General features: G+C 38.4%; 1 protein-coding gene across 1 annotated transcript in view; it reads left to right on the forward strand.

Moving 5' to 3' along the window:
- The window catches only part of RP1 (RP1 axonemal microtubule associated), a 301,394-nt gene that overhangs the window by 106,615 nt on the left and 167,509 nt on the right, over nucleotides 1–27,270 (forward strand). Inside the window, exons 13-15 of the mRNA XM_045861452.1 lie at nucleotides 461–564; nucleotides 9,425–9,601; nucleotides 13,019–13,231. Coding sequence (XP_045717408.1) covers nucleotides 461–564; nucleotides 9,425–9,601; nucleotides 13,019–13,231 — 494 coding nt within the window. The remainder of the gene's footprint in view (nucleotides 1–460; nucleotides 565–9,424; nucleotides 9,602–13,018; nucleotides 13,232–27,270) is intronic.

Here is a 27,270-nt window from a genome sequence, read left to right on the forward strand (position 1 = left end):
TGGATTTTTACACTAATATCTTCCAGGGAAAATCAGGTGTAATTTTGGGGGTGTTGTCTCAGAGGCTTACTAATTAGCATGGGAAGGCATTAAAGATTCTCCAAGGAGCCCTGGCTGGTGTAACTCAGTGGATTGAGCGTGGGATGCGAACCAAAGCATCCCAGGTTCGATTCCCAGTCAGGGCACATGCCTGGGTTGTAGGCCACGGCCCCCAGAAACCACACATTGGTGTTTCTCTCTCTCTTTCCTTCTCTCTCCCTTCCCTCTCTAAAAATGAATAAATAAAATCTTTAAAAAAATGAGCCAGACATAGAAAGACAAAAGCTGCAGATTTCACTTAAAAAAATTTTAACTGAGAGATATTATCAAATATATTATTAGAAGGTTTCAATGTATAATTGAATAAGAAAAAAATCATTAAAAGTATGAATTAGTTGCTAATACTTGAAATGTTTTACAGGTCTCTTTGATGTTATTTTCAACAAAGGAAATATATGCATATTCCAAAGTCATGAAATAAGACATCTTTCTCTTTCTCTTGACGATAGCTTTGTCACTGGAATGGTAGGTAGCAATTTTTCTTTTGCCCATATGTCATTATATTCACATATAATATATTTTTGCATAAGATACATTGATAAGATTATCATATTGTATTTTTCCTTGGTTTTTACTTTCATTTTGTTCTGTTTTGTCTTACTAATTTTTGAGATTCTAATATATAAATGGTCCTGCATGTTCACAATTACAATCTAGGCAAAAACAAAACAAAACAAACTGGTAGACCATTCCTCTGATAACATTCAGAATTTGAATGAGCCTCCCAAAGAGATAAACTGACTTTTCAAAAAACCCTTTAGGGATCCTATTATTAGAAAAAAAAACATAATTTCACCCAATTGTGCTTTGTATTAGTTTATGCTTAAAATGTATTTTTTAATATAGAAAGCTGGGTTTTCAAAATCCATGCATACCATGAATTTTGAAAGTGAGACAGCATAGGGTAACTGTCATACACTGTCCTAAGTGCTAAATGTGTTATAACATTTAGTTTTTATATCTACCCTATGAGAGAATCCATTATTATCCTTATTTAACAGAAATTTAACTGAGGTATAAAAGGATTAAATGAGTTGCCCAAAGTCACACACCTAATAAATGTGAAAGCAGGCACATTTGAACACAGACAATGTGACTCCAGCTCTCATGTTACAGCTTCCTTGTATAATGTTCTATAATATTACATGATGATTTTTAACTCATAGCATGTTATCTAACTAAGGGAAAATAATAATTATTGAAAAAATATGTAGTTTGTATGACTTACATTTAGGCTAAGTGATTAATTAGCCAAACTTCCTCCATGGAGTCTTTTCTCTGCTCCAAATTTAGCAAGGTACCCTATGCAGTATACTACTTTAGAGCACATTCTGCTCAGTACCTGTCCTGGTCATAATGCTTACTAAGTAGGAATGTAGTGGATATGGAACCTACTCAATTAAATTGAGTTTAACAAATGTGCCACTGCTTTCTTTTCTTTTTTATTATTATTATTATTTTATTAATCATTGTTCATATACAGTTTTCTCCTTTTTACTCCCAATCCAGTCCCCCCCCCACCCTCCCCACTTCCCTCCCATTACCACCCTCCCCTTAGTCTATGACCATGTGTCCTTTAAGTTTGTTCCTGTGAACCCTTCCCACTGTCCCCTTAAATTCCCTCTTCTCTCCCCTCTGGTCACCATCAGCCTATCCTCTATTTCAGTGTCTTTGGTTACATTTTGCTTGTTTCTTTGTTTTGTTATTTAGGTTCCTGTTAAAGGTGAGATCATATGGTATTTGTCTTTCACTGCCTGGCTTGTTTCGCTTAGCATAATGTTTTCCAGCTCCATCCACGCTGTTGCAAAGGGTAGGAGCTCCTTCTTTCTTTCTGTTGCATAGAATTCCATTGTGTAAATGTACCATAGTTTTTTGATCCATTCATTTACTGATGGGCATCTTGGTTGCTTCCAGCATCTAGCTATTGTAAATTGTGCTGCTATGAACATTGGGATGCATAGGTTCTTTTGAATTGGTGTTTTAGTATTCTTAGGATAGAGTCCCAGCAGTGGAATTGCAGGGTCAAAAGGCAGATCCATTTTTAGTTTTCTGAGGAAGTTCCATATTGCTTTCCATAGTGGTTGGACCAGTCTGCAGTCCCACCAACAGTGCACTAGGGTCCCCTTTTCTCCACAACCTCTCCATTACTTGTTGTTTGTTGCTTTGTTTATGATGGCCATTCTGTCTGGTGTGAAGTGGTATCTCATTGTGGTTTTAATTTGCATCTCTCTGATAGCTAGCGATATTGAACATCGTTTCATGTGTCTTTGGATTTTCTGTATGTCCTCCTTGGAGAAGAGTCTGTTCCAGTCCTTTGCCCACTTTTTAATTGGATTCCTTGTCTTCTTAGAGTGCAGTTGTGTAAGTTCTCTATATATTTTGGAGATTAGACCCTTGTCTGAGGTGTCATTGGCAAATATGTTTTCCCATACAGTTGGTTCTCTTTTAATTTTGATACTGTTTTCTTTAGCTGTGCAGAAGCTTTTAATTTTGATGAGGTCCCATTTGTTTATTCTTTCCTTTATGTCCCTTGCTCTAGGGGACACATCAGTAAAAAAGTCTCTTCGTGAAATATCTGAGATTTTCCTACCTACGTTCTCCTCTAGGACTTTAATGGTGTCATGTTTTATATTTAAGTCTTTTATCCACCTTGAATTTATTTTTTGTATATGGTGTAAGTTGGTGCTCAAGTTTCATTTTTTTTGCACATGGCTGTCCAGTTCTCCCAACACCATTTGTTGAGGAGGCTATTTTTATTCCATTTTATGCTGCTGCCTCCTTTGTCAAATATTAATTGACCATAGAGATTTGGGCTTATTTCTGGGCTCTCTGTTCTGTTCCATTGGTCTATGTGCCTGTTTTTATGCTAGTACCAGGCTGTTTTGATTACAGTAGCCTTGAAATATAGTTTAGTGTTGGGTATTGTGATCCCTCCTACTTTACTCTTCTTTCTCAAAATTGCAGCAGCTATTCGGGGTCGTTTATAATTCCATATAAATTTTTGAAGTGTTTGTTCTATGTCTGTGAAATATGCCATTGGTACTTTAATAGGAATTGCATTGAATGTGTAAATTGCTTTGGGTAGTATGGACATATTGATGATATTAATTCTTCCAATCCATGAACACGGTATATGTTTCCATTTGTTTCTGTCTTCCTTGATTTCTTTCTTCAGTGTTGTGTAGTTTTCTGAATACAGGTCTTTTACCTCTTTGGTTAGGTTTATTCCTAGATATTTTATTTTTCTTTTTGCTATTTCAAATGGGATTTTTTCCTTGATCTCTGCTTCTGCTGTTTCATTGTTGGTGTACAGAAATGCCTTTGATTTCTGGATATTGATTTTGTATCCCGCTGTTTTGCCAAATTCATTCATTAGGTCAAGCAGTTTTTTGGTAGAGTCTATAAGATTTTCTATGTATACTATCATGTCATCTGCAAACAGTGACAGTTTTGTTTCCTCCTTTCCGATTTGGATGCCTTTTATTTCTTTTTCTTGTCTGATTGCTGTGGCTAAAACTTCCAGTACTATATTGAATAGAAGTGGTGAAAGTGGACAGCCTTGTCTTGTTCCTGATCTTAATGGAGAAGGTTTTAATTTTTGCCCATTGAGAATGATGTTGGCTGAAGGTCTCTCATATATGGCCTTTATTATGTTGAGGAATGCTCCCTCTATTCCCACTTTGCCGAGTGTTTTTATCATGAATGGGTGCTGTACCTTATCAAATGCTTTTTTCTGCATCAATTGATATGATCATGTGGTTTTTTGTCTTTGCTTTTGTTTATGTGATGTATTACATTTACTGACTTGCGAATATTGAACCATCCTTGCATCCCTGGAATGAATCCCACTTGGTCATGGTGCATAATCTTTTTAATGTATTGTTGGATGCGGTTTGCCTGTATTTTGTTGAGGATTTTAGCGTCAATGTTCATCAGTGATATTGGCCTGAAGTTTTCTTTCTTTGTTGTGTCTTTATTTGGTTTTGGAATTAGGATGATGTTGGCCTCATAAGAAGAGTTTGGGAGATTCCCATCTTTTTGGATTTTTTGGAATTGTCTGTGAAGGATAGGGGTTAGCTCTTCCTTAAATGCTTTGTAGAATTCTCCTGTGAAACCATCTGGTCCCAGGCTTTTGTGTGTTGGGAGTTTTTTGATTACTGCTTCAATTTCTTTTGTTGTTATTGGTCTGTTCAGACTTTCTGCTTCTTTGTCATTGAGTTTTGGAAGATTATATTTTTCTAGAAAGTTGTCCATTTCATCTAGGTTTTTCAAATTTTTTGGCATACAGTTCTTCGTAGTAATTTCTTACAATCCTTTGTATTTCTGTGGTATCTGTTGTAATCTCTCCTCTTTCATTTCTGATTGTGTTTATTTGGGTCTTCTCTCTTTTTTTCTTCATGAGTCTGCTTAAAGGCTTGTCAATTTTGTTTATCTTTTCAAAGAACCAGCTCTTGGATTCATTGATCCTTAGAATTGTGCTTTTAGTCTGTTTGTCATTTAATTCTGCTCTGATCTTGGTTATTTCCTTCCTTCTGCTTGCTCTGGGCTGCCTTTGTTGTTGTTCCTCAAGTTCTTGTAGACGTAGGGTTAGGTTGTTTGTTTGGAATATTTCTAACCTTTTTAGGTGGGCCTGTATCGCTATGAACTTCCCTCTCAGGACTGCCTTGGCTGCGTCCCATAAGTTTTGGGTTGTTGTAAGTTCGTTTTCATTTGTTTCCAGAAACCTTTTGATTTCTTCCCTAATATCATTCTTGACCCATTCATTGTTTAATAGCATGCTATTTAATCTCCATGATTTTGAGTGTTTTTGGTTTTTTTCCTTCGGGTTGGTTTCTAGCTTTAGTCCCTTGTGGTCTGAGAAAATGCTTGGTATGATTTCAATTTTCTTGAAATTCTTGAGGCTTGTTTTGTGTCCTATCATGTGGTCTATCTTTGAGAATGTTCCATGTACATTTGAAAAGAATGTATATTTAGCTTCTTTTGGATGGAGGGCTCGGTATATATCAGTAAAGTCCATTTCATCAAGGGTATTGTTTAATGCCACAATATCTTTGTTGATATTTTGTTTAGAAGATCTGTCCATTTTTGATAGTGGGGTGTTAAAATCTCCCACTATAATTGTGTTTCTGTCCATATCTTTCTTGAAGTCCTCTAAGATTTTCTTTAGTTATTTGGGTGCTCCTATGTTGGGTGCATATATATTTATAATATTTATGTCTTCTTGATGGATTCTTCCCTTGAGTATTATGAAGTGACCTTCTGGGTCTCTCTTTATGGACCTTTTTTCGAAGTCTATTTTGTCTGATATGAGTATTGCTACCCCCAGCTTTTTTTTTCCTGTCCATTTGCTTGGAAGATTTGTTTCCAGCCCTTCACTTTCAGCCTTTGTAGGTCTTTTATTCTGAGGTGGGTCTCTTGTAGACAGCAGATATGTGGGTCATTTTTTCTTATCCAATCAGCTATTCTATGTCTTTTGATCGGAGCATTTAATCCATTTACGTTTAAAGTTATTATTGATAGGTACTTATTCATTGTCTTTTATGTACGTGTGTTCCTCTCTCTCTCTCTCCCTCTCTCTCTCTCTCTTCTCTCCTCCTTAAAGCAGACCTTTTATAATCTCTTGCAGAGCTGGTTTGGTCGAGGTGTATTCTTTTAGACTTCTTTTGTCTGGGAAGCTTCTTATTTGGCCTTCTATCTTGATCGAGAGCCTTGCTGGATATAGTAGCCTTGGTTGCAGACCTCTGGTTCTCATTACCTGGAGTATTTCTTGCCATTCTCTTGTGACTTGAAGTGTTTCCATTGAGAAGTCAGCTGTTAGCCTTATTGGGGCTCCCTTGTATGTTACTTCCTTCTTCTCCCTTGCTGCCTTTAAGATTCTATCTTTGTCTTGAAATTTTGTCATTTTAATTATGATGTGCCTTGGGGTGGGTCTCTTTGGGTTCCTCTTGATTGGGACTCTCTGTGCTTCCTGGATTTGTGTGACTTTTTCTCTCGTCAAATTAAGGAAGTTCTCCTTCATTACTTGTTCAACCAGGTTTTCGATCCCTTGCTCTTCTTCTTCACCTTCTGATATCCCTATTATACGGATATTATTACATTTCATATTGTCTTGCATTTCTCTCAATCCCTCCTCATTCTTTCTGAGCCTCTTTTCCTTTTCTTACTCTTTCTGGATGCTGTTTTCTACTTTGTCCTCCAGCTCACTAATCCGATCTTCTGCTTCATCAATCCTGCTTTTCATTCCTTCTACTGTGTTCTTCAGTTCAGAAATTGTATTCTTCATTTCCTCTTGACCTTTGTTGAGAATTTCTATTTCCTTTTTCATGTTTATGTAGTTTGCAGTGAGATTGATGTAGTTTCCCTCTAATTTCTGAAAGCTCATTGTGAGTTCATTGAACTTCCTGGTAATCATTGTTTTGAACTCACTATCTGATAGTTGAGTTGCCTCTATTTCATTTAGCATTTTTCCTGAGGCTTCTTCGTTTCCCTTCAGTTGGGGGTTGTTTCTTTGTTTTCCCATTGTTCGTGGGTTTCTTCTTTTTTCTTCTTGTTTGTTAATTTGAACTGTTCTGATTCCCTGTAATTATGGTGTGAACTTCTGTGGTAGAATTTTTGTGTGTTTCAGTGGTGCAATCTCCTTAGTGTATCCTGGTGTTCACAGCTTCCCCCTACTCTTTTTTGGGATCAGTTGGAGGAGTAAGGCAAAATGGTTTAAAACAGCAAGACAGTATACTATGATATTTACTTTAGCAGCCAGTAGAGAAGAGATGGGTTATCCTTTGGCTCCTTATAGTGTTAACTGTGATCCTCCACCCCACTATCCACGTTTTAGAAAGGATGGAAAGAAGGTAAGACCCTTATTGGGGCCGAGAGGATTGTTAGTTGGATCTAGAAAGCTGTGAGGCTGTGGGAGGTCAGCTTCTAAGGTGGGGTTGGACTAAAAATTAGTATATAGGAGTAGTGAGTAAAAGAATAGAGACAACCCCCACAATAGTATAGTTCAGAAAATTGCAAGGTGGGCTGAGATCAGGTAGGGGTATTGAGAAGCATTTACAATTGTATAGAGTAGGTCTTACTAGCAGTAACAGTAAAGTGACAGTCTTGTGGCAGAATCGATGAGGTCTAGATAACAAGAATAAAGAGTATGGAACCTTGAGAGGTGTATTAATGGAACACAGATGAAGGATAGTAACTTATCAACACCTTGTGACTGAGATACTAGGGGGAACCTATCAAATGACAGTATAACCAGCCAAGCAAAGAAGATTATACAGAAAGAAAAAGAATACCAAAATATTATTAAAATAATAAATGTAAAAGTGAGAAAAAGATAATACAAATTTACAGTAACTTGCAAGATTAAAACAAAAGGAAAGAAAAGCAGAAGATGTGGTGCAGGAGAGATAAATTTGGAGTGGAAAGAATAATATTAGGTTGAATGGAAGAGAAACATAAGGGATTGCGAGATAAAAATAATAAGAATTGAAAAAAAAGTCACATAAAACACAAGATAAAATCAGTCAACCAACAACAGCCAGAGAAACCAATCAAAACCAAACAAAACCAAAAAAACAAACAAACAAAACAAACAAACAAACAAAAAACCTCTTGTTGGTTTCTAACTGGCCAGACCAGTTTTTCTGATCTTGCTAGCTTCAGCTGGCTGAGGGGCCTTTGAAATGCTTCTCTCTCTCACAACCAGAACTCAGCAAGTCTGTCAGGCACCCAGGGCACTCCGGAAAACACTGGCTCGCGAGAGTCAGTCTTCCCGATGAAGGTGCGGGAGCCCAGCCATTTCCAGCTCCGTGTTCCCCGCGCATGGCTCTCCGAAGGAATGTTGGCGCCTTTCCCGGCTCTCCTGGTCGGGCTGGCTGGAAATCTCTGAGCTACCACTGAAGGAACGCACCCAACCCCTCGTCCCTCCTGGGATCACAGCACGAGATTCCGGGATTGCAGCGCGCAATTCTGGCCTCCCTATGGGGCGCAAGCCGAGCACGGCCGGCTTGTGCTCTCTACCGCTCTGCACTTCCACGGGGCTAGAGATGCCCCTGGTCCTGTTGGCTAGAAGCTCTCACTTCTCGGTCTCTGGGCGGGATTTCATATTCCCTGGGTGATTTTTTCTCAGTCCAACTGGCCAATCTATTCCTTCTAGCAACCCGTTCTCCCCTGAAGTTGCTCACCCCTGTATTCGGGGGAGAGAGGGAGCAGCGACTTCCCTCTCCCGGGATCCCTGGGGCAGAGCCTGGAGCACCGGGTGGGCCTGGGGTCTGCGCACCCCCAGACCCCACGCTGATCCCTGGGCCCCTTTTGTCCTGTAGCCGTCTCCTTATTGTCTGGTTTTCCAGTGAGTGCAATAATTTCTGATGTCCTGCTTTCAAAAGTGATTCGGCAACCCAGCCCACTTGCTCTGCCTCTCCACTGATCCGCGAGTTTCCCCCCTCTTCACAGAAGCTGAGAAAAACGCGGCCTAGAGTAAAACCGCCATCTTCATCTTCCACTGCTTTATTTTTCTAAAATCAAGTTAACTCTGTCTCCAAGCCCCTACTTCACTAAGTTGGTGGAAGAGTCCATCTTAGTTGTTATGAGATTTGCCTTTCTACACACAAGATTTCACCTGATATAGGGTCTCAAAATATCTGGTTACAGCCCTCTTAGTTTCAGTCCCATACTGGTCACTGGTAGTATACTTGTCAAACATAAGATGGTTCCTTAAAGGTGAATAACTCTTGTTTTTTTACCATACTTACACAAGGGAACTTTGCTGAGATTCATAGCCTTAGTGTCATATATGTCAGTCATTCAAGGGATATCCGAGAGCTCTTTTTCAGGCCCAAATGCCTCCCTGGGGCACTGAGGGAAGGTGAGGTAAGACCTCAAACAGTACCCCAAACCAGAAATGTTTCCCTATAGCATAACTTCCTTGATTTGTTCAGTTTTTTGAAAGCAAAATTTAGTAATACATGACTCTTATTTTTAGTTTTTGATCCCAAATAGTCTTGTTTTAGGAAGACACAAATGAAGACATAAAAAAACAATGATAAAATGCATACTAATAACTTATTAAATTATCCTACCACTGGAGTTATTTTTATTGTTACCCAGTATTCTATCATGGGTTCTGAAAAATCAGGAGAAGAAAGTTCCTGGGGAAAGACACTGGAAATTATGCTGGGGAATCAAACAATTGAATTATACAAACATGAGATTATATGGAGAGTTCAAGGGTTCTATAGAGTGTAATAGACCTTACTTGCATGTAATGTCAAAACATTTTAAATTTATTTCCTATTGCTAATTCAAAGGGTTCCCCCCACTTTTCTTTTAGACTAGCGGTGGTGCCACCACTGAGCTGCGGGTGCTTTACCAGTCTAACCGCTGTGCACTTCTTGAATCCTCACTGGTTCCTGGACACACAGTTAGTTTCGACTCTCATGGCAAAATAGCTGCTGAATTATCAACATGCTACACAGACCTTTCAAAAGAACTTGTGATTTTTGTCAAGGTAAAATAGAGGAAATCATTAAATTTTGGTTGCTAAATACCTACTGTCTTTTGCTCTGTTGAGCTGAGCCGCTGAATTAAGTCATAATGGAGCAATCAGATTTCTTCCCACTAGGTGGCATTGATGTCTATTGTCTTTTTATTTATCTATACTGAAAGGCAATAGGGATCATAATAATGGCAGGAATGAAAATGATGGGAGTAACAGCCTATATCCAACTGAAGTTAGAGGTTAAAACTATGGTTGTGGGGATTCTTAATAAAAATTCAGAAAATATTACATTTGACACTCAAATGTATATTTTTAATTTTTCTAACAATTAGAATATGTGTACCCTTTTAATGTGGTATATATGTGATGATTTTATAGTACTTATGCATCTTTCATTATAGTAGGTATTTGTAAACTTATTATAAATATAATATTATCATATTAATATAATATCTATCATTTTTTATTGCTTCACTTTTAGTCTCAGGCAGATATTTGGTTAAAGTATTTTTTTATTGTTGTTCAATTATAGTTGTCCCCATTTTTCCCCTATTACTCTCTGCTGCCCTACCTACCCCTTCCTTCCACATTCAATCCTGTCCCACCCGGTCACCCTCCTCTCCCCCCCTTGTCTTTGTCCATGGGTCCTTTATACAAGTTCCTTGACTTGACCCTTCCCCTTCTTTCCCCATTATCCCCTCCCCTATCTCCTCTGGTTACTGTCAGTGTGTTTTTTATTTCCATTTGTCTGGTTCTATTTGCTCATTAGTTTGTTTTAATATAATGTCTATCATTTATGAGACTGCTTATTTTGTGCCAGGCACTTTACTGAGAACTTCACCACGTACAAGACTAAATTTAATCATCATAAAAATACAGAAAAATATTGTCATACTGAAAAATGTGAAGAAAGAATTTTCAGAGAAATTAAGAATTGTAGCTACTATAGCATAGCTAGTCAATGAAGATGCATGAATCAAATCAAAGTCAATTTGTCTTCAAAACTTTTTATACTTACAAAATAAATATTTATTACATTATTTTTCCTGAAACAACATAATTTTAATTGTTTCATAATATTTAAACATAAGGAATATATATATACATGTTGAGTTGACCAAAAAGTTCATTTGTTTTTCTCCCCTAAGATAGCTCTATTAGCACTTAGTTGTCTTTAACTTTACTTGAAACAATTTTGTCAGATTATATTGTGACAGCTGTCATATTAGTGTGCATTTAAAAAAATTATCAAAATTGGTGAATTTTTGTGTAGCCATTTTAATATTGGAGATGAAAGAAAAGAAGGGACATTTTTAGCATATTCTTTATTATTTCAAGAAATGTAAAAATACAATTGAGGCACACATACACAAAATACAATTTGTGAAGTGTATGGAGAAGCTGCCGTGACTGATTAAACGTGTCAAAAGTGGTTTGTGAAATTTTGTGCTGGAGATTTCTTGCTGGACAATGTTCCACAATCAGGTAGACCAGGTAAAGTTGATAGCAATTGAATCGAGATATTAACTGAGAACAATCAACATTATATCATGGGGGAGATAGCTTACACACTCAAAATATCCAAATCAATAAAATTATTCATAAAAATAAAAAATGTATGTTCTATTTTATGGAAAAAAACATATGGACTTTTTGGCCAATCAAATATATATTTGTTTAGCACTGTACATTAATTTAATCTTAGCCTCTTCATTTTACCCTCTTTACATATGTTACTGTAACATATACTTTGACAAGTCTTTGGCCATATATTTTATTATTTTCTTAGCTTAGATAATTTAAAATTGAATATATGGATCAGAATATGAAGTCTTTAAGAATCTAGAAAGATACTGCCAAATTTTCTTCCAGAACTATACTAATTTTTAATCCTGGGAAATTTAAGTCAACCTCTGAAGTTAGAGGGAACAGTTCACATACTACTCTCACTGCTGACACAAACTTTAGAGTTTAGGGGTTGTTGAGACTACTAGAGCAACTCAGAACTCACTGAAATCTGTTTTACACATGGTTAAGGTTTATTACAGAGAAGGATATAGGTTAAAATCAGCAGAAGGAATACATATATAGGGCAAAGTCTAGGAAAAGTACCAAGTGTTGTCCTCTTCCTATGGATTCAAGACTGTGTTACTTTTTTTAGCACTAATATATGACAGTATGCATGAAGTATTGCAAATCAGGGAAACAAGATCACTTGAAATTTGGTGCTCAGAGTCTTTACTAGGGATTTACCAAGCAGGTAAGAACCTGACTACACATCAGGAGGTGAGGGTGGGTGAGCCAACGAAGCTTTGAAGCATCACTGGCATTACTGCCTGAGCTTTACCTCCTGTCCCTACCCACTCCTGGTCTGAGGAAAAATTGTTTTCCATGAGACCCGTCTCTGGTACCAAAAAGGCTGGGGACTCTGATGTAGGGGGTGCATGTGGCTGATCTCAGTCTTCAGCCTCTGAGACACCTTGTGAGCCAAAGTCCTTACCCCAAATTATATTTTTTACTATATGGCTGGTCCAAGGCCCTCACACAAACAAAAACACCACTATCAGGCATTACATTAAGGGTTTAGAGATTAACTCTCTGAAGGACAGGGAAAAAGCCAGACCGCTCTGTGTATAGTTAAATTCTTTACTATCTAACTAACTCCCTTTGGCAGTCATTGACCCCATTGTTGAAAATGGTCCTTAAAAAAAAAACACCTGACAATTTTCTAGAGGAATAAACATCTAACTTTAGATTTATTTATTTTTAATTACTAGTATGGGTTACCTTTCTTTATGTTGATTGACCATTTGGATTTTGTCTTTTGTCTTTTGTGACTTGTGTATTTATGGATTTTATTAATTTCTGTACATTGTTAGTGTATTTTTAATTAAATTTCAAGAAATGTTTACATCTTCCTTTTAAGCTGTTCATTGCATAAGATTCACTTAAATATACCTTAGTAGTATTTGATATCTCCTTTCTTTAATTTATTTATTCCTACATGCATACATTTAACTAATGTCCATATAGTGAATTTTATAATTCAGGTAGTCTAGTAGCAAAATATTCTGCTTTGTATTAGTATTAAAACTATCTTTTAATAGTGATTGTAAATTTCTTAAGAGAAATGTTTTCTTTTTGTATCCTTTTTAACCTCTCTTGCATCTGATGCTGACCTTTACACTCTCAGTAGATGATGATTGATACAAATTAGGAGTCTACCAGATAACCTTTAGTTTTGTTCCATTTTGCATCTCAGTAAAACCATTTATTTTTTTGTTTTTCTCATTTAATATGACCAAGCTTTTGGTAAGATCCTGATCACTGGAACTTCTGTTAGAAAATGGACTTTATTGCCATATTTCTCTAGCAAAACATGAGCTTGTTATTTATTGCCTTTCTGTTCTGTTTGTTACTGCGAAGGGTGTGTTCCTCAACGGTGCTGTACTTATACTTGCTACGAGCCTTTGCCAGGCCCTGTGTCTCCAGCCAAACGGGAGCTGCACTGGAGTGGGAAGCCAGTCTGAAAAATCCTACTGGAAAGTGCATAAAATCAGGGCTGGGATTTGCATGTTTGAAAGTGTGAAAAATGCGCAGATGTATCTGAGGATTAAGGATGGCCAGTGTGATGGAACAGTAAGCATCTGCTCCTATTTTTCTCAGTACATATTTAAGACATTTGCCAATAATAGATATGAGAATAGCACTTCTTGGATATTTTTCTTTTTTAGTTTTAATCTGTGAGCATTCTGGAAATTGGATGTGATATATGGTGATTTCCTTTGACTGGTGTTTTTAATGAGTGGGGAGGGCAGCTGAATGCTTGGTATGATTCAGGAGGAATCATGACCCTTTACACACTGTTTCTGAAACATAATGCATATACAAGTCACCTGGGAATTTTGTTAGAAAGTAGATTCTCACTCAGACTGCAGTGGGACCTGTGTGCTGCATTTCTAATAATCAACCAGCTGTCAATGAGTTGGTCTGCAAGCAATGCTTTGAGAATCAAGGCACTAGAAAGTCTCAGCTCAACAATATTTCCTTACTGCTTCTTTAGGTCCCTGAATTCCCACCAGTGGAAACCCTGTACTTTGAAGACAGTAATTTTAAATTATAAACATTAGGGGTTCTTCTCTAACATCTTGAAACTTAGGAGAAGATGTGGGAGGCAACTAACAAAACATATTTTTTGTGTTCATAATTTTCCTATGGTTGAGCAGCATATAACACTATACATTTAGCTTACATATTAGCACTCTGTTAATCTGTTCTTGTTTGAAACCATTTAGTTTAAACTGTAACTTTTGGGTAATTCAGAGGTGCTCCCACTCTCCTTTCCCTTACCAATATGGCTCTGGCTATTTGGGAGAATTTACATGAACTTCTGAGGGTAGCAAGAGGAAAGGGTTAGATAGTCCTGGTTCTCTGTGTCCTTGCAGACTGGTGAGTCTGCACTAATGTTCACAGCGCAGAACAGAAAAGCATATTAGACATACATTTAATTAGCATCCTTGATTGACTCACCAGAGTATTATACAGTGGGCTATATCCCATTTCACTAAAGAGGAAGCCATGCTTAAGAAACTGTCAGAGTTATGGTCTTTAAAATGGTAAGTGGACTAATTGAGTTTTTTTTTAAAAAGTACCATTATCATGGCCAGGCTAGCTGCGAGTATGATTTCATAATGCTCAGCCACCCTAGAGAAGGAACATGAGGAAGTAGCTTTTCCTTCATATCACCAATATCCACAAAGTGTATAATCTTTTCTCTCTGAGACTTGTAGGAGTGTTCAGAACCATGAGACAGATAGTGTATTACTTAAAACACGTTTTGGGGTATGTGTGTTTCAAAGTTGTTAGGGAGAGTTTGTAGGTGCACAGATAAGTATTACTCCAAAGTGAGAATGGGCCAACATTGGAAAATTGGAAATTTGTATCTTCCCTAGATGGCAACCAAAGGGACAGCTCAGTGCTTACTCACCTTCTATTTAGCTGCCTCATACTCAAGTTCCATGATGATTTTTTATGGTTCTTCCATTTCTCCCTCACCAGTATGTGGGCCCTATCTGTCTCTTCCATTTCTTTCTTAGTGTGATGTTTATCTTGTCCCTCCAAGTGACTGTATTTTCTGTGCAAGTATATAGCAGAATCTTGAATCTTTCTGCCCTCTGCTAAACACTCATGCTTTTTTCTTCTCCTTCCTGTTGGTAGTACAGATGACTCAGCTCTATCTCATTAGGCTGAAAAAAAGGAAAGTCTTTGGCATTCAACTATAAGATATGGATGAGCACAAGAATATAGTTTGAAACTTACATGTTAATACATAGAATGTTGTGCTGCTAGAGGAAACTGTCCATGTGTTCATTCTTCAGATGAGGAAGCTTAATATGATTCTGGTTAGGTTAGTTACCCCAAGCCCCATAGGCAGTGTTCAAAGCTCTCAGTGCAGGTCATTATACATCCTGACCCCTGCTGTGGATTTATGGTAACAGAATGGAGAAACTGGGTTGACCACAATGAGGAGACCAGGGTCAGGATACACAAGGCTGAGATGATTCAAAATGCAAAAAAAAAGTTTTATTCTTCAGCAATTCTCCTACAACCAGTCTTGTTGACAGCTTGTCAGGTGAATCATTGGGTCTGCAATCATGTCCTCTCAGACAATGCCGGGCTTCGCATCAACACCAGGAACCACGCCCCCCCACCCCTCCGCCTTCCTTTCTCTTTCCTAATGGACACCTTAGGATGAAAAGCTAGCTTCAGGACTCCCTGTGCACTTTGGAACTGAGGCAGGCCATCATGTATTGGAATTTCAAACCCTAGTTTTACTTCCTGAAGACACTCAATAACTTGAAAAAAGGAGAGACAGCTGTTCTGTTTACTTTTTGATGGAGAATCCAATGAGATCTGATGAAGGTGAAGGATCATACACTGATTACATGAAATTTGATATTTAGAATATTTAAATAAGGAATTTGGGCCATTTCAGAGCACAATGCAGAGATATTATAGGCCTTTTTGAAATAAGCATGCCACATCATCATTGCAAGTAATTTATCCAGTTGGCTGAGGCTATTCCTCTATGGCATGGTAAGGAAATACATGCATGATGTGGTAATGGAGAAAGTAAAATGGAATAAACATTGCTAAGAAACTCACTTAAAACAGAGTCAGGAGACCATTGAAAAATTAGAGCCTGTGTAGGTCTTGTGACTCAGTTCTCAGACCTACGTTTAAGTTGCTAACCTGTTGCTCAACTCAGCTCAAGACAGAGTCATAAACATCCTGAAACAACTGCTCCATGGAAACAATGGTTTTACTTTGTCCTTGAAGTTGTCGCTTCCCCTGTTTGCATGTTGGAACTAACCAATCCCGGTTAACATAACCAGAATCCTTCATTTGCATAGAGGACCTAAAGGGTGGCCACATTTGTAGATTTCACCTTTATAAAATCCTCTTTTTTTACTCTCTTTGGAGCACAATTTATGTTACTAACTGAATCTGTGACTCTAGACTAGATTACAATACTTTTTGCTCAGATAAATGATTTTTGTTCTTTATCCCAGCCTAAACCTCTTCTTCAGTTAACAGAAGCAGGCACTGAAAAGGAAAGAGATGCATAAAGTGTGAAGATTGTCCAAAGGGGTAAACTTGAAATAACTTGTTCACATAAGTCAAAATCCTGCATTTAATAACCAGTTGGTTCAGTACACTGCAATTTCACCAATGCAGCTTTAGGAAAGAGCGAGGAGTGAAGGAGACTTGGGGGTCTAACATGGGGATGAGGCATGGGCAGGCAGTACTATTGTTACAGAACAGACAAGGGGGGCCTGGGACAATATACTATTATTGAAAGAAGGCCCCGGGTCCGTTATGTCCGCCGCCCGAGGAAAGATGTCTCTCAATGCCAGAGATTCGTGAAAAGGAAAGGAAATGTTTATTTAATGCTATACAGACTTCAAGTAGTGACCTAATGTCTTCATCAAAAATCCTAAAGTCCCTTAAAACACCCACAAACAGACACAGTCCTTCCTTCCTTCCCCCTTTGCCCAGTCCAGAGTACCGTATCTCAGGAAAGGAAAACGAAGTCCATGGCTCAGACAGTCCTCTGGTTAGTCCTCCATCTCGACTGGAAGACCTCCCTGAGTTCCCAGCAGCCTCGGCTGAGTCGCTGGGATCTCTGCTAAAACCAGGTGGTGGTTCCCCTTCTAAAGCTGCGGGGTTCCCCACTCTGTCCAGGCCTCGGAGTTCTCCCTCTCAGGGCTGCGGGAAAGGGAGAGTCCCCACTCTGCCAAAGCCGCGTGGTTCTCTCTCCTAAAGCAGCACGGTTCTCTCTGGGATGCAGGAGTCTCCACTCCATCAAAGCCGCGTGGTTCTCTCTCAATGGCTGCCAAGTCTTGGTTTTTAAATCCCCGCCGCCAATCTTCCCCAGCAGCCTCATTTCCGACTCCTCCCACACTCAGCTTCACTTGCCAGAATTCATATCCTTCCAGCTTTACTGGGCTGCCATCTTGAGTCTGGGCAGGCGTGGCCCCACGTCCTGGAGCCAATCTTCTCTGAGCTCCCACGCAGGCACTGTAGCTTGGGGGATCTGCCCCCCACTCACGTCTTGGTGGGGAAGTTACTTCCATTCCCCTGGCTCAGAGATGATCACAGCTATTTAACATATCTAAGCGACCAGCCAAAGGCTATAGATATGTTAAATGACCATGCCAGAGGGTAGCTGCAAGGCTGTTGCTATGCAAAACAGCTCTCAATGGCCTTGCTCCATTTGTCCATTCCCCCAGCCCACACCCTGGGTGGGGGGATGGAGACATCTTAAAATCTCCAGGACACCTTAAGTCCTGGACCCCATTTCAAATGCCCATTTGGGGTCCCCCCTCTTGGCTGCACCCTGTAACACTATCAGGATAGTTTGTTCTGCTGGGATTCAGTCCCTAGCCAACAACCCCAACAATGGGCTGTGACCTCCAGAGCCTCACCCATTTGGAGAAACCAGAGTAACAGAGAAGAACTTGAAGGCTTAGATTGCAGCTATTTACTATCGAAAATAGTATTCTAGTAATTTAAAAATGGGTATGGCTCTATGAATGTACACCCAGTCTAATATCAACTCTACTACTTAGAGTGAGATATGTGTAATCTTTGAGAGCTGCGAGATAATCTTTACTATTTTTTTTAACATCGGTGAAAATCTATCTAAAGTAAGGTCTTCCTGGCTAATGACATACAAGTCAGTTACTTTTGTCCATGTGACTTCTAAAATTGGGGGCTCAAACATTCTGAAGTGGTCTCTAGCTTTCCTGTGTTTCTGTTAAAAAATTTCGAGCTTGTTCTTAGAAACGTATTGCACTGGATTATTACTGCTAAAAAAACTCGAAATTTTAAAAATCCTTCCCATGAATCCAGAGGCTCCTATATACTCTTTAAATCATAGGAAAAAGTGCTAGTATCCTGGGAAAAGGTGAATTTCCTGATAATGTAACAATATCAGCAAGGAAAGCAAAGAGAGGAGATGGACTACTATTTTTGACCATCTGTTGTGAGGCAAGAGCTAGGCTAGCTTTCTGATATTTGTAATTACATTCTTTTTTATATACATATATGTGGAGGATACTGGCCAGCAGTATCCATCTCGGCTGCAGATGTTCATCAACACGCGAGAAAAACATACACAGAGACAACCAGGTCCTGTGGGGGAATAGGAACAGCAGGGCCACTCCTCATGTGGGGAGCGCCTTGGCCACCCTCTCTCCTGGAGGGCACCATGGCCACTCCTCACATGGGGAGCACGCCACTTGGCCACCCTCCCTGGTGGGGAGAGTGCCCCATTCCCCCTCCAGAGAGGCTTGTTATTGGTTTCTTTGAAATAAGAATTCAGGTAAAGCTCATTACTCATTGCTAGGAAGTAAGGATCAAACAATAGATAACAAGGAAGTCTGAGGGCCTATTTTGAGTCAGGGTCAAACAGCTGTAAAACTTTAAGGAACAAACTAATTTTCTCCTTGGGCCCTTCTCATTCAACTGAGAGCATTCTAAACAAAACAGGTTTCACAGGATTTTACATATTCTTTCTTAGGCCTGATCACCCGGGGAACCCACCCTTTTCAGCACAGAACTGCACCACCCTGTCATTGTTTCAGGCTTAGGTGGAGCAAGGGAACTAAGGCAACCAAGAGATAAGGAGATTTTCTCCCAGACTATGAGGACTCAGGCTATGTCAAAGCCGAGGAGCAAAGGTCCATAACCCCCTTTTGCTGTAGCCCCCAAAGTCCTTCTTTTGGGGCCCTCCCATGTGATTGTGCCTGTCTTAAGTCATTCCCCACTTGGGGAATCTTACCGGTCATTGGCTAACCAACCAAGCTTTGGGGTTTAGTTATGAATGAAGTAGCAGAAGCAGTGCTCTTGCCAGGGAGATAAGCTTTTGTCTCCTTGCTGGTTTATGGTCCAAGGCCACTCCCTCAGCCTTAGCCTTGGCAGGGTTACAGCTTCTGATACTAGGTAGGGCAGTTCCCAACACATATACATTAATATCTACTTATATATATGTATATTAAACATATTTAAACACACATATGTGTATGTAATGTTCTATATATATTGAGCATGCAAAGTCAAGTTAACCTTGATGTTCCTGTGTCATAGTCTGTCCTTCAAGGCTCCATTTCAGACTACTGTCAAGATGGAACTAAATAGAAAAGATGTAGCCCTGCCTGTAATAGTGTAACAAATTTACTTAAGTTTTTATAATTATAATACTTGTACCATAAAACAAGAGCTCTGTTGACAAAATACAGCAATCAACTAAGAAATATACTTGTTTTAAGGGCAACCTTTATCATGCCCTGACTGGTGTGGCTCAGTGGATTGAGTGTCAGTCCACAAACCAAAGGGTTGCCTGTTTGATTCCCAGTCAGGGCACATGCCTGGATTGCAGGCCAGGTCCCCAATTGGGGGAGTGTAAGAGGCCACCATACACTGATGTTTTTCTCCTTCTCTTTCTCCCTCCTTATCTCTCTCTCTAAAAATAAATAAATATTTTTTAAATATTTTATTTATTTATTTTTAGAGAGGGAAAGGAGGGAGATAGAGAGAGAGAGAGAAACATCAATGTGCGGTTGCAGGGTGTTATGGCCTGCAATCCAGGAATGTACCCTGGCTGGGAATTGAACCTGGGACACTTTGGTTCCCAGCCCACGCTCAACCTACTGAGCTATGCCAGCCAGATAAATAAATATTTTTAAAAGGCAACCTTTATCAAATATTTACTACATTTATAGTACTTTAACTCTTCATTTTAATAAAGTACACACCATATTCAGCTCTGCTTTCTTTCACAGTTTTTGGTCACTTTACTTGCAAAATAATATATATACCTGGCTATGCTCTCATTAACTGAAATTTTTATTTTCTGTAAAGGTGCTGATTTTCTTTCCATTTAAAAATTTTTTTTCTTGTTATTCTGTTACCATTGTCCCAAGTTTTCCCCATTCACCTTCTTCTGCCCAGCCCATCCCTGACTCTCACAGTCAATCCCCAAACTGTTGTCCATATCCATGGGTCATTAATACATGTTCTTTGACTAGTCCCTTCCCCCTCTTTCCACTATTATACCCCTCCTCCCACACCTCTGGTCACTGTCAGTCTGTTTTATGTTTCCATGCCTCTGGTTCTATTTTGCTCACTAGTTTATTTTTGTTCATTAGGTTCCTCTTATAGGTAAGATATGGTATTTGCTTTTCATCAATAGGATTATTGCACTTAGCATAATATTCTCCAGTTCCATCCATGCTGTTGCAAAAGGTAGGAGTTCCTTTCTATTTCTCCTGCATAGTATTCTATTGTGTAAATGTACCACAGTATTTGTTTGGATCCACTCATTTACTGATGGGCACAGATGGGCACTTAGGCTGTTTCCAGCACTTGACAATTGTAAATAGTGCTACTGAGAACATAGGGGTGCATAAGTTCTTTTGAATTGGTGCTTCGGGATTCTTAGGATATATTCCCGGCAGTGGAATTGCTGGGTCAAAAGGCAGTTCCATTTTTAGTTTTTTGAGCAAATTCCATACTGTTTTTCACAGTGCCTGCACCAGTCTGCATTCCTACCAACACTGTTCTAGGATTCCCTTTTCTATGTGCCAAAGCCTGCATTTGTTGTTTGTAGATGTATTAATGATGGCCATTTTGACCAGTGTGAGGTGATAGCTCATTATGGTTTTAATTTGCATCACTCTGATGGCTAGTGATGTTGAGCAACTTTTCATATGTCTATGTCCTTGTTGGAGAAGTGTCTATTCAGGTCCTTTGCTCATTTTTTAATTGGTTTGTCTGTCTTTCTGGTGCTGAGTCGTATGAGTTCTTTGTATGTTTTGGAGATCAAACCTTTGTCTCATATATCATTGGCAAATATGTTCCCTCATATGGTCAGTTCCCTCATATGGTCGGTTCCTTTTCAGTTTGATGTTGATCTCTTTAGCCATGCAGAAGCCTTTTAATTTGGTGTAGACCCATTTGTTTATTTATTCCTTTATATCCCTTGTCCTAGGAGATATATCAGAAAAAATATTGCTGCTTGGGATATCTGAGATTTTGCTGTTTATGTTTTCCTCTATGACTTTTATATTGTCATGAATTACATTTAACTCTTTTATCCATTTTGAGTTTATTCTGGTGTATGGTGTAAGTTGGTGGTCTAGTTTCATTTTTTGCATGTACCAGTCTAGTTCTTCCAATAGAATTTATTGAAGAGGCTATTTTTACTCCATTGTATGTGCCTGCCCCCTTTGTTGACTATTAATTGACCATAGATACATGGGTATATTTCTCGACTCTTTATTTTGTTCCATTGATCTATGAATCTGTTCTTATGTCAGTACCAGACTGTTTTGATTACAGTGGCATTATAGTATAGTTTGATGTCAGGCATTGTGATCCCTCCTACTTTATTCTTCTTTCTCAAGACTGCTGGGGCTATTCAGGGTCTTTTTAGGTTCCACATACGTTTTTGAAAGATTTTTTCTAGATCTGTGAAATATGCTGTTGGTTTTTAATAGAAATTATGTTCAATCTATAGATTGCTTTGAATCTTAATGATGTTAATTCTTACAATCCATAAACATGGTATATGCTTCCATTTATTTGTATCTTCCTTAATTTCCTTCTTCATGGTTCTATAGTTTTTTGAATACAGGTCTTTTATGTCTTTCGTTAAACTTATTCCTAGATACTTTATTTTTCTTGTTGCCACAGTAAATGGATTATTTTCCTAGTTTCTCTTTCTGATATTTTACTGTTGGTGTACAAAATACCCTTGATTTCTGAATATACTTTGTATTCAGAAATTTGTATTCAAATTTACTTACTAGGTGTAGTAGTGTTTTTGGAGGAGACTGTAGGGTTTTCTATGTATACTATCATGTTTGCAAATAATGACAGTTTTATTTCCTCCTTTATAATTTGGATGCATTTTAATTATTTTTCTTTTCTGATCACTGTGGCTATAACTTCCAATACTATGTTGAATGAGAGTGGTAAAAGCAGACACTCTTGTCTTATTCCTCATCTTAAGGGGAAAGCTTTTAGTTTTTGCCCTTTGAGTATGATGTTGACCATAGGTTTGTCATAATATGGCCTTTATGATGTTGAGGTATGCTCCCTCTATTTGCACTTTGCTGAGAGATTTTATCAAAAATGAGTGCCTGATTTTTATCAAATTCTTTTTCATCATCCATTAATATGATCATGTGATTTATGTCCTTCATTTTGTTTATGTAGCGCATTATGTTTATTGATTTGCAAATATTGTACCATCCTTGCATCCCTGGGGTGTATCCCACTTTATCATGGTATGTGATCTTTTTAATGTATTTCTGGTCCTGGTTTCCAATATTTTGTTGAGGATTTTGGCATCTATGTTCATCAGAGATATTGGCCTGTAGTTTTCTTTCTTTGTTGTTCTTTATCTTGTTTTGGAATTAGGATAATGCTGGACTTGTAAAAAGAGTTTGGGAGTCTTCCCTCTTCTCAAACTTCTTGGAATAGCCTGAGAAGGACTGGACTTCGTTCTTCTTAAACTATTTGATAAAATTCACCTGTGGAGCCATTCTGTCCAGGGCTTTTGAGTACCAGGAGATTTGTGATGATTACTTCAATGTCACTAACTGTTATTGGTCTATTCAAGCTTTCTGCTTCTTTTTGATTCAACTTTGGAAGACTGTATATTTCTATAAATTTGTCCATTTTGTCCAATTTCTTGAGTATAAATGTTCATAGTATTTTCTTACATACCTTGGAATTTCTGTGGTATTGATTGTAATTTCTCCTCTTTCATATATGATTTTATTGATTTTGCTCCTCTCTCTTTTTTCTTGATAAATCTGGTTAAATGCTTGTTGACTTTGTTTACCTTTTCAGAGAACCAGCTGCTGAATTTATTGATCCTTTGAATTGTTCTTTTAGTCTCTATGTCACTTGATTAGTCTGCTCTGATCTTGATTATTTCCTTCCTTGTACTCACTCCGGGCTTTGTTTGTTTTTGTTCCCCTAATTCTTTTAGATGTAGGGTTAGGTTGTTTATTAGAAATGTTTCTATCTTTTTTAGGTTGGCTTGTATCTCTATGAACTTTCCTCTTAGGACTGCCTTTGCTGTGTCCCATAAGTTTGGGTTATTGTTTTTTCATTTTCATCTATTTTCAGATGGCTTTTAATTTCTTCCTTCATCTCATTATGAACTCAATCATTATTTAATAATATGTTATTCAGTCTCCATGTACTGAGTGTTTTTGAGCTTTTTTCTTGAGGTTGATTTCTAGTTTCAAGCCATTGTGATCCAAGAAGGTGCTTGATGTTAATTCAGTTTTATTGTATTCGTTGAGGCTTGTTTTGTAGTGTAGCTTTGAAAATGTTTGATATGTGTTTGAAAAAAATGTATATTTTGCTTCTTTGAGGTGAAAGATTCTGTATAAGTCATTTAAATCCATTTGAATCTAGAGTGTCATTCAATGCCACAATATGCTTTTGATGTTTTGTTTGGAGCCTCTACCCATTGTTGACAGTGGAGTGTTAAGTCCCCCAAATGACCATGTTGCTGTTGATATGTTTCTTGAAGTCCTCCGATGTTTTCCTTATTTTTTGCGGTGCTCTTGTGTTGGGTGCATATATGTTTACAAAGATTACATCCTCTCTTGGACTACTCCCTTAAGTATTATGTAGTAACTTTATTTGTTCCATATTATAACATTGTTTTTGAAGTCTATTTTGTCTGATATAAGTATTGCTACCTGTGGTTTTTGTTCATGTCAGTTTGCTTAGAATATTTTTTTCAGCTCTTCACTTTCAGCCTGTATAGGCCTTTTGTTTTGAGTTGTGTCTTTTGCAGGCAGCTATATGCAGGTTGTGTTTTCTTCTCCATTCAGCTACCCAGTGTCTTTTGATTGGATCATTTAATCAGTTTACATTTAATGTTAATACTGATAGCTACTTATTCATTGCATTTTTCCCCTTTGTACCTGTGTTTCTCACTCTTTTCCTTCATCTTTAAAGCAGTCCCTTTAGCATATTTTGTAATGCTGATTTGGTGGAGATGCACTCTTTTAGCCTCTTTTGTCTGGGAAGCTCCTTATTTTGCTTCCATTTTAACTGAGAGGCTTGTTGGGTAGAGTAGTCATGATTGCAGACCCTTGGTTTGCATTACTTGGAATATTTCATGCCATTCCCTTCTGGCTTGGAGTGTTTCTGTTGAGAAGTCAGCTGCTAGCCTTATTGGGGCTCTCTTGTATATTACTTCCTGTCTCTCCCTGCTGCTTTTAAGATTCTCTCTTTGTGTTTAAATGTTGCCATTTTAATTATGATGTGCCTTGGGGTGGGGCTTTTTGGGTTTATCTTGATGAGGACCCTCTGTGCTTCCTGGACTTGCATGATTTTTTCTTTTATCAAGTTAAGGAAATTTTCTGTCATTACTTTTTAAACAGGTTTTCTGTCCCTTGATTCTCTTCTTCTACTTATGGTATCTCTATGATATGAATATTATTATGTTTCATGTTATCCTGCAGCTTCCTTAAACTGTCTTTGTTCTTTTTGAGTCTTTTTTCATTTGTTGCTCTGTCTGGGTTTTTATTTTTTCTACCTTGTCCTTCATCTCACTGATTTGATCCTCTGCTTCACCTACCCTGCTTTTAATTCCTTCTAATGTATGCCTCATTTCAAATATTGTATTCTTCTTTTCTGCCTGGCTCACATTCATGGTTTCTATGCCCTTTTTCATGCTGATGTAGTTACCAGTAACTTCCTTGTAGCTTCCCCAGAGTTCCTTCTCATTCTTACTGAATGCCTTGAGCATCCTTATAAGCATTATTTTGAATTCTATGTCTGATAGATTTCTTGCCTCACTTTCATTTAGCACCCTCTCCTCTCCTCTCCTCTCCTCTCCTCTCCTCTCCTCTCCTTTCCAGGGTTGTTTCTTTGTCTTCCCACTTTAGATAACTCTTCTTGTTTATTTCAGCATAAGATTGATCTTCTTTGACATCCTGTCTTTGTGGGGTGAACTTATGTGGTAGGAGACCTGTGGGAATTAGTGGTGCAGTCTCCCTGATCTCTTGAGCTGGATATTCTTGGGATGTCCTTTATGCTGTTTATGTAGGCTCTCTCATTGTCATTGGGTTTTGGTTGTTGTTGGGTCATTCTTTGGTGAGTTCTTCCCTCCAGTTGGCTGACTGAGTGTCACAATGCCCACCATGTCTTGTATGCAGTTGTACAGGTGCTGCCAGAACAAAACAATACAACCCAGGAAACCAAATCCACACCTGCAAAAATAACCCTCACCCACAACCAAACTATCAACAACAAATAAGCCAGTATTAATAAAGGTGGAAAGAGATTAAGACTATTATAAGAAAGGAGAAACAAATATGAGGTGAATAACATAAAGGAAAATGATATTGAGAGGGTAGAGGGAGGAGGAATAATAAGAGTAGGGAATAGAAACAAGGCAAAGAAAGCAATGAACATTTACACTGTAAATAAGAACAAAAGGAAGAAGGCAAAATGAAGTAAGAAAAGGGAAGAGTATAATATGAGGTTTAAGAAAAATTTTTAAAATATTAAATAAATTTGAATAAAATTAATAAATACATATACCCAGAAATACCAATGCCAAATGAGCAAAGATTAATGCAGGCAGTAAGGAAATAAAAAGAAGAAACAAAGAAGAAAAAGCTTATGAGATACCTAAAAGAAAGAAATTTGATTTTGAGAGGATAGAGGGAGAAGAAATAATAAGAGTGAGGAATGGGAACCAGGCTAAGAGAGGGAAAAAGTAAAATTTTAAATGTAAAAAGAAAGGGAAGAAGGAAGGCAAAATAAATAGAAGTGGGGAACAGTAAAATTTGAAATTTGAAATACAAAAATAATGAGCATCTAGGAGTAAAATGAAGAAATGCAACAACCACCCCCATATCAACAACCAATGAGCAAAGATTAATAAAGGTGGAGAGAGAATAAGGATATAAAAATGGGGAAAGGAATGTGAAATAACTAATAGGAAGACAAATTGTTTTGAGATGGTGAAAGGAGAGAGGAGAAACAGTAATAATGTGGAATAGAAACAAGTTGGAGAAAGAAAAAATAAAATTTAAAAGAAAAATGAAGGGGAAGGAAAAAGACAAAATGGAGTAAGAGAAGGGAGGAGTAAAATATGAGATATGAAATAAATTGAAATTAAAAGTAGTGAAATAATAGGAACAAATTTAAAATAAAATAAAAATGTTGAAAAGCTATACAAGAGAAAAAATAGTTGCATAATAAAGAAGACTGTGGTGGAATTCATCTTAGAAGAGTCTGGTGTTTGCCATTGTCTTCTCTTTCTAGATTCTTCCCTGGTAATGTGAGGTGGTGTCCTAGTCTAGCCCTGAGCAGCCTGTTTGAGATTGCAAGTGATTCACAGTTTGAGCCTGTCTCCTTCAGGCTGGGCAGGTTCCCACTGTTCTGCCCAGCACAAGGGCATTCCATCAGCATAAGGCCCAGGAGTGGTTTACCTAATGTTCAAGAGCACAGACAGTACCACTTTCAAATGCCTCCGGAGGGGACTTCTGGTGTGATCAGGAGGGTGGTATCCTTGGATCACCCCTGGTGGGTGCTATTCAGTCTTCAGGGAAGATGGTGGGAGTGTTTTCCCTCCTTCTTGCCACACATCTTTGTCTGTCCCAAATTATGTCCAATAATGTATGGTTTCTGGTGTATTAGCTGTCTGTTTCCTGTCAGGGGCAATCTGTGCAAAAGGGGCAGCTCTTTCCTGCTTGCCACTGACAGCAGCTCTAATAACTGAGGCTGAGCAAGGGCCTGAACACCTTTCATTATGCCAGTCTCTAATTTCTCTGCTCTCCTGGTTTCAGTGAATCAGGCCTGGAGGATCCAGTGTAGTTCGCAGTGTCTGATAGAAGTTTGGAAAAGGTCCTTTCAGAGCTCCTCCTTCTTTCAGCTGCTAATATGCACTAAGCCAGGGGCTCCTGATCTGTAGAGACTATAATCCTGCAGGTGGGGGTTGGGCACACCTGCCTGTGATGGGATTTGCCTGGCTGCTACAAATCTCAGGCGTTCAGTTCTTAGTTGTGCGGACCCCAGCCTGCTGCACTTGTAGTAGACTCAGGCCTGAGCTCTCAACAGCTGTGCTGGGT

This window comes from Phyllostomus hastatus, unplaced genomic scaffold, assembly GCF_019186645.2.
Source record: "Phyllostomus hastatus isolate PE091 unplaced genomic scaffold, TTU_PhHast_1.1 phas_scaffold_21, whole genome shotgun sequence".
NCBI lineage: Eukaryota > Metazoa > Chordata > Mammalia > Chiroptera > Phyllostomidae > Phyllostomus > Phyllostomus hastatus.